General features: G+C 54.1%; 1 protein-coding gene across 1 annotated transcript in view; it reads left to right on the plus strand.

Annotated features, from left to right (window-relative positions):
* Window positions 1–238: 238 nt before the first annotated feature.
* The window catches only part of POC1A (POC1 centriolar protein A), a 37992-nt gene continuing 25926 nt past the window's right edge, over window positions 239–12304 (plus strand). Inside the window, exons 1-3 of the mRNA XM_089667124.1 lie at window positions 239–332; window positions 1832–1916; window positions 5769–5940. Of these exons, the coding sequence (XP_089523250.1) occupies window positions 309–332; window positions 1832–1916; window positions 5769–5940 (281 nt within the window). The 5' untranslated portion in view covers window positions 239–308. The remainder of the gene's footprint in view (window positions 333–1831; window positions 1917–5768; window positions 5941–12304) is intronic.

Consider the following 12304-nt stretch of genomic DNA (forward strand, 5'->3'; position numbering starts at 1 on the left):
CATGACTTCCTTGCCTCTTCCCCACCCATCATGGCTTCCACTATATCCGGATATGACGTAACCCACCCGTCTTCCCCAGGACAGCTTCTCATCTCCTAGCAACCCGTCTCTACCCTCTCAGAACTCGTTGGTTCTGCCTTTTACTTTCCACGGACCAATCAGGGTGGAGGCGGGGTAAGAGGCGCGATTTCTCAGTGGCTGCGAGCTACAGGAGGCTGGTTGTGATTGGCGGAGAGCGGAGAGGGGCGGGGAGGAGAAGGAGACCCGGGCCGGGGCGCCACATTCGGATCGGCTGAAGAGACGCGGAGATGCTGAGCGGGATGGAGCGGCCGGTGAGGGGGAGATGGGCCGGGGGGAGCCGTACAGACACCTTCCATTCCCTCTTATTATGGGATGGAGGGGGTGTCTGTGTCCCAATCGGGGAGATTTCTATTCACTTCCTCTCAAACGAAGAGAAATCCTCACAGGTGACACAATTGGGGAGATTTCCCTTCACTTCCGTTCCCAGAAACAGAACAGAAAGTGAGGAAAACCAGTCATCCCCACTGAGAGGATTCTATCACATTTCCTCTGCCAGAGACACAAGAGGAAGTGAGTGACCCCCATGGGTTGATTTCCCTTCACTTCCTGTCTCACAGACACAACAGGAAGTAAGGTGATCTCCCTTCAGTGAAGGGAATTTCCCCACCCAGGCAGTTGTCACTGATACAGGTGGCCCTGCGGGGAGATTTCCCCTTCACTTCCTGTCCCAGAAACACAACAGGAAGTGAGAGAAATCTCCCAGAACTGGGGACATCCCCTCTTACGTAGTTGTCGCCACAAGAGGTGTCCCCCATGGGAGATTTCCTGTTCTGTTTCTGGGACAAGACGTGAAAGGAAATTCTCCCCCCCAACGAGGACACCGGTATATTTCCCCTCCTAGACAGTTGTCATGGATACAGGTGATCCCATGGGAAGATTTTCCTTCACTTCCTGTTGTGGTGACAACTGTAAGTTTGGATTTCCCTTCTCTTCCTGTCTCTGTGACACCAGGGCAGATAGAGAGGGGGAATCTCCCCAGAGGGGACACAGACGGCAATAAAAACCTGCAAAAGGGAAATCTAGATTGTTACAGTTGTCACCAGAACAGGAAGTGAGAGGAACTCTCCCCATGGGGGACACCAGTTGTGACAACTACCTAAGAGGGGACGTCCTCACTCCTGGGAGATTTTTCTCACTTCCTGTGATATCTCAGAGACAGGAAGCGAGGGGAAATCTTCCCATGGGGGTTACCTGTATCCGTGACAACTGTCTGGGAGGGGGAATATACAGGTGCCCCCTTTGGGGAGATTTTCCTTCACTTCTGGCCCCAGACACATAACAGGAAGTGAGGACATCTCCCCAGAACAGGAAGTGAGGACATCTCCCCAGAACAGGAAGTGAGGACATCTCCCCAGAACAGGAAGTGAGGATATCTCCCCAGAACAGGAAGTGAGGATATCTCCCCAGAACAGGAAGTGAGGACATCTCCCCAGAACAGGAAGTGAGGACATCTCCCCAGAACAGGAAGTGAGGACATCTCCCCAGAACAGGAAGTGAGGACATCTCCCCAGAACAGGAAGTGAGGACATCTCCCCAGAACAGGAAGTGAGGACATCTCCCCAGAACAGGAAGTGAGGACATCTCCCCAGAACAAGTTGTACAAAGATTGTAATATATTAAGAATAAAAGGAGTTCAGTCCCTGTGAAGGGGAGGAGTCGGGAAGTGGTGATGAGTGTGACTCCGCCCCCTCCTGGACAATCGTTCTTTGTATTGGTGTCACTGACCCCCGTGTGTGTCTCCTCCTCCCAGGACGATCCTTCCCTGGAGCGCCACTTCAAGGGCCACAGAGACACCGTCACCAGCCTGGACTTCAACCCCAACATGAAGCAGTTAGGTGAGTGAGGGGGAGGGGCTTCCAACTGGGTGAGGGGGACGGGCTCCGCACTGGGGAGGGGCTTTGCACTTGGTGAGGGGGAGGGGCTTTGCACTGGGTGAGGGGGACGGGCTCCGCACTGGGGAAGGAGGAGGGGCTTCACACTGGGTGAGGGGGACGGGCTCTGCACTGGGGAAGGGGGAGGGGCTCCACACTGGGGAGGGGCTTCACACTGGAGAAAAGGGATAGGCTCAACATTGGGGAGGGATGTGGGCTTTGCACTGGGGGAGGGGCTTCACACTGGGGAAGGGGCTTCACACTGGGGAAGGGGAGGGGCTCAACATTGGGGAGGGATGTGGGCTCAACACTGGGGAGGGGCTCCGCTCTGGGGGAGGGGAATGGGCTGAACACTGGGGAGGGGGTGGGCTCAGCAGGGCTTTGCTTCCTTATATCAGAGCTGCCCCCCCCCCCCCCCCGATCACTGCTGGTCTGGTGACTGGAGGGGTAATGATGGAGGGGGAGGGAGTAAATATCCTCAGAATGGGAGATCCTGGCACTGCAGGTTGTCAGGTACAGCTTCCCCTCCAGCAAGGAGAACAGTGAGCAGCAAAAATCCATTGGGACTATTAGTCAAAGGCAGCAGTGCGGTCACTTCTCACACGGTACATACAGATCAGCAGTGCGGTCACGTCTCACACGGTACATACAGATCAGGAGTGCGGTCACTTCTCACACGGTACATACAGATCAGGAGTGCGGTCACGTCTCACACTACATACAGATCAGGAGTGCGGTCACGTCTCACACGGTACATACAGATCAGGAGTGCGGTCACGTCTCACACGGTACATACAGATCAGCAGTGCGGTCACGTCTCACACTACATACAGATCAGGAGTGCGGTCACGTCTCACACGGTACATACAGATCAGCAGTGCGGTCACGTCTCACACGGTACATACAGATCAGGAGTGCGGTCACGTCTCACACGGTACATACAGATCAGCAGTGCGGTCACTTCTCACACTACATACAGATCAGGAGTGCGGTCACGTCTCACACTACATACAGATCAGGAGTGCGGTCACGTCTCACACGGTACATACAGATCAGGAGTGCGGTCACGTCTCACACGGTACATACAGATCAGCAGTGCGGTCACTTCTCACACTACATACAGATCAGGAGTGCGGTCACGTCTCACACTACATACAGATCAGGAGTGCGGTCACGTCTCACACGGTACATACAGATCAGCAGTGCGGTCACGTCTCACACGGTACATACAGATCAGGAGTGCGGTCACGTCTCACACGGTACATACAGATCAGCAGTGCGGTCACGTCTCACACGGTACATACAGATCAGCAGTGCGGTCACGTCTCACACGGTACATACAGATCAGCAGTGCGGTCACTTCTCACACGGTACATACAGATCAGCAGTGCGGTCACTTCTCACACGGTACATACAGATCAGCAGTGCGGTCACATCTCACACGGTACATACAGATCAGCAGTGCGGTCACTTCTCACACAGTACATACAGATCAGGAGTGCGGTCACGTCTCACACGGTACATACAGATCAGGAGTGCGGTCACGTCTCACACGGTACATACAGATCAGCAGTGCGATCACTTCTCACACGGTACATACAGATCAGGAGTGCGGTCACGTCTCACACGGTACATACAGATCAGCAGTGCGGTCACTTCTCACACGGTACATACAGATCAGCAGTGCGATCACGTCTCACACGGTACATACAGATCAGGAGTGCGGTCACGTCTCACACGGTACATACAGATCAGGAGTGCGGTCACGTCTCACACGGTACATACAGATCAGGAGTGCGGTCACGTCTCACACGGTACATACAGATCAGCAGTGCCCAGGCACGGTTCTGTGTAAGAAGCGACATGGACTGCGGAAGCTCTGCATGTAGTGGGCGGGTCCCCAGGATTGGTCTCCCTGCAGCTGATCTGTTCCCCATGACGGACTTACCATGCGTGTTCTGCACCGATCCCATGTGACAGTCCCGGGTTCACACAGGAGCAGCGGGGAACACGCAGATTGGACCGGAATCCCATCCTATGCTATGTGGTGCAATCTGCATCCTCACCAATCACAACGGGTGTCAGTGCAACACGGATCTCTGATGACCGGGGGGGGGGGGATCTCTGATGACCGGGGGGGGGGGGATCTCTGATGACCGGGGGGGGGGGGATCTCTGATGACCGGGGGGGGGGGGATCTCTGATGACCGGGGGGGGAGGGATCTCTGATGACCGGGGGGGGGGATCTCTGATGACCGGGGGGGGGGGATCTCTGATGACCTGGGGATCTCTGATGACCGGGGGGGGGGATCTCTGATGACCGGGGGGGGGGATCTCTGATGACTGGGGGGGGGGATCTCTGATGACCGGGGGGAGATCTCTGATGACCGGGGGGGGGGGATCTCTGATGACCGGGGGGGGATTTCTGATGACTAGTAAACTCCAATGACTGGGGATCTTGTGATCTAATGACTGGGGATCTCTGATTGGGGATCTGGTGGTCTCTGATGACTGGGGGGGGGTCTCTCTGATGACTGGGATCTCTGATGACTGGTGATCTGGGGGTCTCTCTGATGACTGGTGATCTGTGTCTCTCTGATGACTGGTGATCTGGGGGTCTCTCTGATGACTGGTGATCTGTGTCTCTCTGATGACTGGTGATCTGGGGGTCTCTCTGATGACTGGTGATCTGTGTCTCTCTGATGACTGGTGATCTGGGGGTCTCTCTGATGACTGGGGATCTGGGGGTCTCTCTGATGACTGGGGGTCTCTCTGATGACTGGTGATCTGTGTCTCTCTGATGACTGGGGGTCTCTCTGATGACTGGGATCTCTGATGACTGGTGATCTGGGGGTCTCTCTGATGACTGGTAATCTGGGGGTCTCTCTGATGACTGGGATCTCTGATGACTGGTGATCTGGGGGTCTCTCTGATGACTGGTAATCTGGGGGTCTCTCTGATGACTGGTGATCTGGGGGTCTCTCTGATGACTGGTGATCTGGGGATCTCTCTGATGACTGGGGATCTGGGGGTCTCTCTGATGACTGGGGATCTGGGGGTCTCTCTGATGACTGGGGATCTGGGGGTCTCTCTGATGACTGGGGATCTGGGGGTCTCGCTGATGACTGGGGATCTGGGGATCTCTCTGATGACTGGAGATCTGGGGGTCTCTGATGACTGGGGGTCTCTGATGACTGGGGATCTCTCTGATGACTGGAGATCTCTCTGATGACTGGGATCTGGGGGTCTCTGATGACTGGGGATCTGGGGGTCTCTCTGATGACTGGGGGTCTCTCTGATGACTGGGGATCTGGGGGTCTCTGATGACTGGGGATCTGGGGGTCTCTCTGATGACTGGGGATCTGGGGGTCTCTCTGATGACTGGGGATCTGGGGGTCTCTCTGATGATTGGGGATCTCTCTGATGACTGGAGATCTCTCTGATGACTGGGGATCTGGGGGTCTCTGATGACTGGGGATCTGGGGGTCTCTGATGACTGGTGGTGTAATGGAGGAGGTGTGAGAAGCACAGATTGGATGAAGCAGAGGGATTGCAGATCCTGAGGTACAGCTTCCTCTCCAGCAAGGAGAACAGAGAGTCCTCCTCCGAATCTGGAGAGACTGGCAGTGAGAGGAAAGTGTTCCTCAGCGTCTGGCACTCCCGGCTTCTGGAGGATCCCACAGTAGGGTGTGTAGGGTGTGTAGGGTGTACATGGTGTATACGGTATATACTGGTGTGTACGGGGCGGGTCCCAGGCCTGGATCTCAGCAGTCGGTCACACTGGATTGCTCAGTAACGGTTGTCTCCTCGCCTGCAGCGAGCGGCTCCATGGACTCCTGTGTGATGATCTGGAACCTGAAGCCGCAGATGAGGGCGTATCGCTTCGTCGGACACAAAGACGCCGTCATGTCTGTGGAGTTCTCACCCTCCGGGCACCTGCTGGCCTCCTCATCCCGGGACAAAACCGTCCGCCTCTGGGTCCCCAGCATGTGAGTCCAGGAGCTTACACTTCACACCACCAACTGATACGGGGCGCCTGCGTGTACCCAATGTGACCCCCCCCCCGTGCTTCACTCCCCCTCCCACCCCCACCAATCAGACGCCAGGAACAGGAGGAATACCCAGAGAACGGGACTCCATCCAATCACAGGGCTGTGTACGTCTCCCCGCCCCCGTATGGCAGTGCCGTTCCATGGATTGCATCCCGTTCTCCAGGTATTCCTCCCTGCTCCTGGCGTCTGATTGGGCGGGTGAGGGAGTGAAGCCGGGGGGGGGGGGGGGGGCGCATTGCATTTATTTCTAATATTCAGAGCAATTTACATCCCTCCATCCATCCATCCATCCTTCCGTGTCTCATCCATCCATCCTTCCGTGTCTCCATCCATCCATCCTTCCGTGTCTCCATCCATCCATCCTTCCGTGTCTCCATCCATCCATCCTTCCGTGTCTCCATCCATCCATCCTTCCGTGTCTCCATCCATCCATCCTTCCGTGTCTCCATCCATCCATCCTTTCGTGTCTCCATTCATCCATCCATCCTTCGTGTCTCCATTCATCCATCCATCCTTCCGTGTCTCCATTCATCCATCCATCCTTCCGTGTCTCCATTCATCCATCCATCCTTCCGTGTCTCCATTCATCCATCCATCCTTCCGTGTCTCCATTCATCCATCCTTTCGTGTCTCCATTCATCCATCCATCCTTCCGTGTCTCCATTCATCCATCCATCCTTCCGTGTCTCCATTCATCCATCCATCCTTCCGTGTCTCCATTCATCCATCCATCCTTCCGTGTCTCCATTCATCCATCCATCCTTCCGTGTCTCCCTCCATCCATCCTTCCGTGTCTCCATCCATTCATCCTTCCCGTGTCTCCATTCATCCATCCTTCCGTGTCTCCATTCATCCATCCTTCCGTGTCTTCATTCATCCATCCATCCTTCCGTGTCTCCATTCATCCATCCTTCCGTGTCTCCATTCATCCATCCTTCCGTGTCTCCATTCATCCATCCTTCCGTGTCTCCATTCATCCATCCTTCCGTGTCTCCCTCCATCCATCCTTCCGTGTCTCCATCCATGCATCCCTCCGTGTCTTCATTCATCCATTCATCCATCCTTCCGTGTCTTCATTCATCCATCCATCCTTCCGTGTCTCCATTCATCCATCCTTCCGTGTCTCCATTCATCCATCCTTCCGTGTCTCCATTCATCCATCCATCCTTCCGTGTCTCCATTCATGCATCCATCCTTCCGTGTCTCCATTCATGCATCCATCCTTCCGTGTCTCCATTCATGCATCCATCCTTCCGTGTCTCCATTCATCCATCCATCCTTCCGTGTCTCCATTCATGCATCCATCCTTCCGTGTCTCCATTCATCCATCCATCCTTCCGTGTCTCCATTCATCCATCCATCCTTCCGTGTCTCCATTCATGCATCCATCCTTCCGTGTCTCCATTCATCCATCCATCCTTCCGTGTCTCCATTCATGCATCCATCCTTCCGTGTCTCCATTCATCCATCCATCCTTCCGTGTCTCCATTCATCCATCCATCCTTCCGTGTCTCCATTCATCCATCCATCCTTCCGTGTCTCCATTCATCCATCCATCCTTCCGTGTCTCCATTCATCCATCCATCCTTCCGTGTCTCCATTCATCCATCCATCCTTCCGTGTCTCCATTCATCCATCCATCCTTCCGTGTCTCCATTCATCCATCCATCCTTCCGTGTCTCCATTCATCCATCCATCCTTCCGTGTCTCCATTCATCCATTCATGTCTCCATGCTTTACATTACTAAGAAATCACTTAGATTCCCTCCCCCAACCCCCCCCCCCTCCAGCATTTCTGGCAGTGGCCATCTTGAGTAAGGGCAGATGATTCATGTAGCATTTACTTCCTGGAATCCATCTGCCCTTAGCTCCAGTAGGAAGGTGTACTTACCTAAGACAGCCCCTCCTCCCATGAAGAGTCCCGGGATGTATGACATCATTGTGGCCTAGGCCAGAAACCAGGAAGGCACTGCAGAAATGTAAACACAAATCTATATAACAAGTATAATCTCCCTTCCTGTCCTCTCACTGATGGTGGCAGCACAAGGATCAGACCCGGTTCATGGTGACTGAGGAGTGAAGAGCGACCCCATTACTGTACCCTACCACGGGTGTCACACTGCCGGCCCTGCCGCTGTTACCGAACTACAAGTCCCATGAGGCATTGCAAGGCTGACAGTTACATGTGTGACTTCGTAAGGCAGAGGCATGATGGGACTTGTAGTTTTGCAGCAGCTGGAAGGCCGCCAGTGTGACACCCCTGCTAGATGAACAAAGTATTGGGGTCACTTAGACCCATCTTGCCCAGCAGCCCCCCCCCCCCATTCTGTTTCCTCCTATGCAGCCATCACGCCTTGGTCTGCCCTCCAGATTGGATGCCACGCCTTGTGGTGTGTTTCCCTGTAATCAGCATTGATGTAGCGGCGCCACCTACAGGAAGAATCCAGAAATGCAGCGAATCCAAAGGCAATTCTTTTTATTTCTTTAAATAAATATTTTGCCAAGAAGATCCCACTGTGACCATCCATCCATCCATCCATCCATCCGAGATCCCACTGTGACCATCCATCCATCCATCCATCCGAGATCCCACTGTGACCATCCATCCATCCATCCATCCGAGATCCCACTGTGACCATCCATCCATCCATCCATCCGAGATCCCACTGTGACCATCCATCCATCCATCCGAGATCCCACTGTGACCATCCATCCATCCATCCATCCGAGATCCCACTGTGACCATCCATCCATCCATCCGAGATCCCACTGTGACCATCCATCCATCCATCCGAGATCCCACTGTGACCATCCATCCATCCGAGATCCCACTGTGACCATCCATCCATCCATCCGAGATCCCACTGTGACCATCCATCCATCCATCTGAGATCCCACTGTGACCATCCATCCATCCGAGATCCCACTGTGACCATCCATCCATCCATCCATCCGAGATCCCACTGTGACCATCCATCCATCCATCCGAGATCCCACTGTGACCATCCATCCATCCATCCGAGATCCCACTGTGACCATCCATCCATCCATCCATCCGAGATCCCACTGTGACCATCCATCCATCCATCCGAGATCCCACTGTGACCATCCATCCATCCATCCGAGATCCCACTGTGACCATCCATCCATCCATCCGAGATCCCACTGTGACCATCCATCCATCCATCCATCCGAGATCCCACTGTGACCATCCATCCATCCATCCATCCATCCGAGATCCCACTGTGACCATCCATCCATCCATCCATCCGAGATCCCACTGTGACCATCCATCCATCCATCCGAGATCCCACTGTGACCATCCATCCATCCGAGATCCCACTGTGACCATCCATCCATCCGAGATCCCACTGTGACCATCCATCCATCCGAGATCCCACTGTGACCATCCATCCATCCGAGATCCCACTGTGACCATCCATCCATCCATCCGAGATCCCACTGTGACCATCCATCCATCCGAGATCCCACTGTGACCATCCATCCATCCATCCGAGATCCCACTCTGACCATCCATCCATCCATCCATCCGAGATCCCACTGTGACCATCCATCCATCCATCCGAGATCCCACTGTGACCATCCATCCATCCATCCGAGATCCCACTGTGACCATCCATCCATCCATCCATCCATCCGAGATCCCACTGTGACCATCCATCCATCCATCCGAGATCCCACTGTGACCATCCATCCATCCATCCGAGATCCCACTGTGACCATCCATCCGAGATCCCACTGTGACCATCCATCCGAGATCCCACTGTGACCATCCATCCATCCATCCATCCGAGATCCCACTGTGACCATCCATCCATCCGAGATCCCACTGTGACCATCCATCCATCCGAGATCCCACTGTGACCATCCATCCGAGATCCCACTGTGACCATCCATCCATCCGAGATCCCACTGTGACCATCCATCCATCCATCCGAGATCCCACTGTGACCATCCATCCATCCGAGATCCCACTGTGACCATCCATCCATCCGAGATCCCACTGTGACCATCCATCCGAGATCCCACTGTGACCATCCATCCATCCATCCATCCGAGATCCCACTGTGACCATCCATCCATCCGAGATCCCACTGTGACCATCCATCCATCCATCCATCCATCCGAGATCCCACTGTGACCATCCATCCATCCATCCGAGATCCCACTGTGACCATCCATCCATCCGAGATCCCACTGTGACCATCCATCCATCCATCCGAGATCCCACTGTGACCATCCATCCATCCGAGATCCCACTGTGACCATCCATCCATCCATCCATCCGAGATCCCACTGTGACCATCCATCCATCCATCCGAGATCCCACTGTGACCATCCATCCATCCGAGATCCCACTGTGACCAGGCGGGGATCTGTACCTCCATCCATCCATCCGAGATCCCACTGTGACCATCCATCCATCCGAGATCCCACTGTGACCATCCATCCATCCGAGATCCCACTGTGACCATCCATCCATCCATCCGAAATCCCACTGTGACCATCCATCCGAGATCCCACTGTGACCATCCATCCGAGATCCCACTGTGACCATCCATCCGAGATCCCACTGTGACCATCCATCCATCCGAGATCCCACTGTGACCATCCATCCATCCGAGATCCCACTGTGACCATCCATCCATCGGAGATCCCACTGTGACCATCCATCCATCGGAGATCCCACTGTGACCATCCATCCATCCATCGGAGATCCCACTGTGACCATCCATCCATCCATCCATCGGAGATCCCACTGTGACCATCCATCCATCGGAGATCCCACTGTGACCATCCATCCGAGATCCCACTGTGACCATCCATCCATCCGAGATCCCACTGTGACCATCCATCCATCCATCCGAGATCCCACTGTGACCATCCATCCATCCGAGATCCCACTGTGACCATCCATCCATCCGAGATCCCACTGTGACCATCCATCCATCCGAGATCCCACTGTGACCATCCATCCATCCGAGATCCCACTGTGACCATCCATCCGAGATCCCACTGTGACCATCCATCCGAGATCCCACTGTGACCATCCATCCATCCGAGATCCCACTGTGACCATCCATCCGAGATCCCACTGTGACCATCCATCCGAGATCCCACTGTGACCATGTGGGGATTTGTACCTCCATCCATCCATCCATCCGAGATCCCACTGTGACTAGGCGGGGATTTGTACATCCATCCATGTCTCCATCCATCCATCCTCTGTCCATGTCTCCATCCATCCATCCATGTCTCCATCCATCCTCTGTCCATGTCTCCATCCCTCCATCCATCCTTGTCTCCATCCATCCATCCATGTCTCCATCCATCCATCCTTGTCTCCATCCATCCATCCTTGTCTCCATCCATCCATCCATGTCTCCATCCATCCATCCATGTCTCCATCCATCCATCCATGTCTCCATCCATCCTTGTCTCTATCCATCCATTCATCCTTGTCTCCATCCATTCATCCTTGTCTCCATCCATCCATCCATGTCTCCATCCATCCATCCATGTCTCCATCCATCCATCCATGTCTCCATCCATCCTTGTCTCCATCCATCCATCCATGTCTCCATCCATCCTTGTCTCCATCCATCCATCCATGTCTCCATCCTTGTCTCCATCCATCCATCCATGTCTCCATCCATCCTCTGTCCATGTCTCCATCCCTCCATCCATCCATGTCTCCATCCATCCATCCTCTGTCCATGTCTCCATCCATCCTTGTCTCTATCCATCCATCCATCCTTGTCTCCATCCATCCATCCATGTCTCCATCCATCCATGTCTCCATCCATCCATGTCTCCATCCATCCATCCATGTCTCCATCCATCCATGTCTCCATCCATCCATCCTTGTCTCCATCCATCCTTGTCTCCATCCATCCTTGTCTCTATCCATCCATCCATCCATGTCTCCATCCATCCATGTCTCCATCCTTGTCTCCATCCATCCTTGTCTCCATTCATCCTTGTCTCCATCCATCCATCCATGTCTCCATCCTTGTCTCCATCCATCCTTGTCTCCATTCATCCTTGTCTCCATCCATCCATCCATGTCTCCATCCTTGTCTCCATCCATCCTTGTCTCCATCCATCCTTGTCTCCATCCATCCATCCATGTCTCCATCCTTGTCTCCATCCATCCTTGTCTCCATCCATCCTTGTCTCCATCCATCCATCCATGTCTCCATCCATCCATGTCTCCATCCATCCATCCATGTCTCCATCCATCCTTGTCTCCATCCATCCATCCATGTCTCCATCCATC

The sequence above is a fragment of the Staurois parvus genome, unplaced genomic scaffold (assembly GCF_062004578.1).
Source record: "Staurois parvus isolate SC_StPar_1 unplaced genomic scaffold, SC_StPar_1.0 ptg003046l, whole genome shotgun sequence".
NCBI classification, from domain to species: domain Eukaryota; kingdom Metazoa; phylum Chordata; class Amphibia; order Anura; family Ranidae; genus Staurois; species Staurois parvus.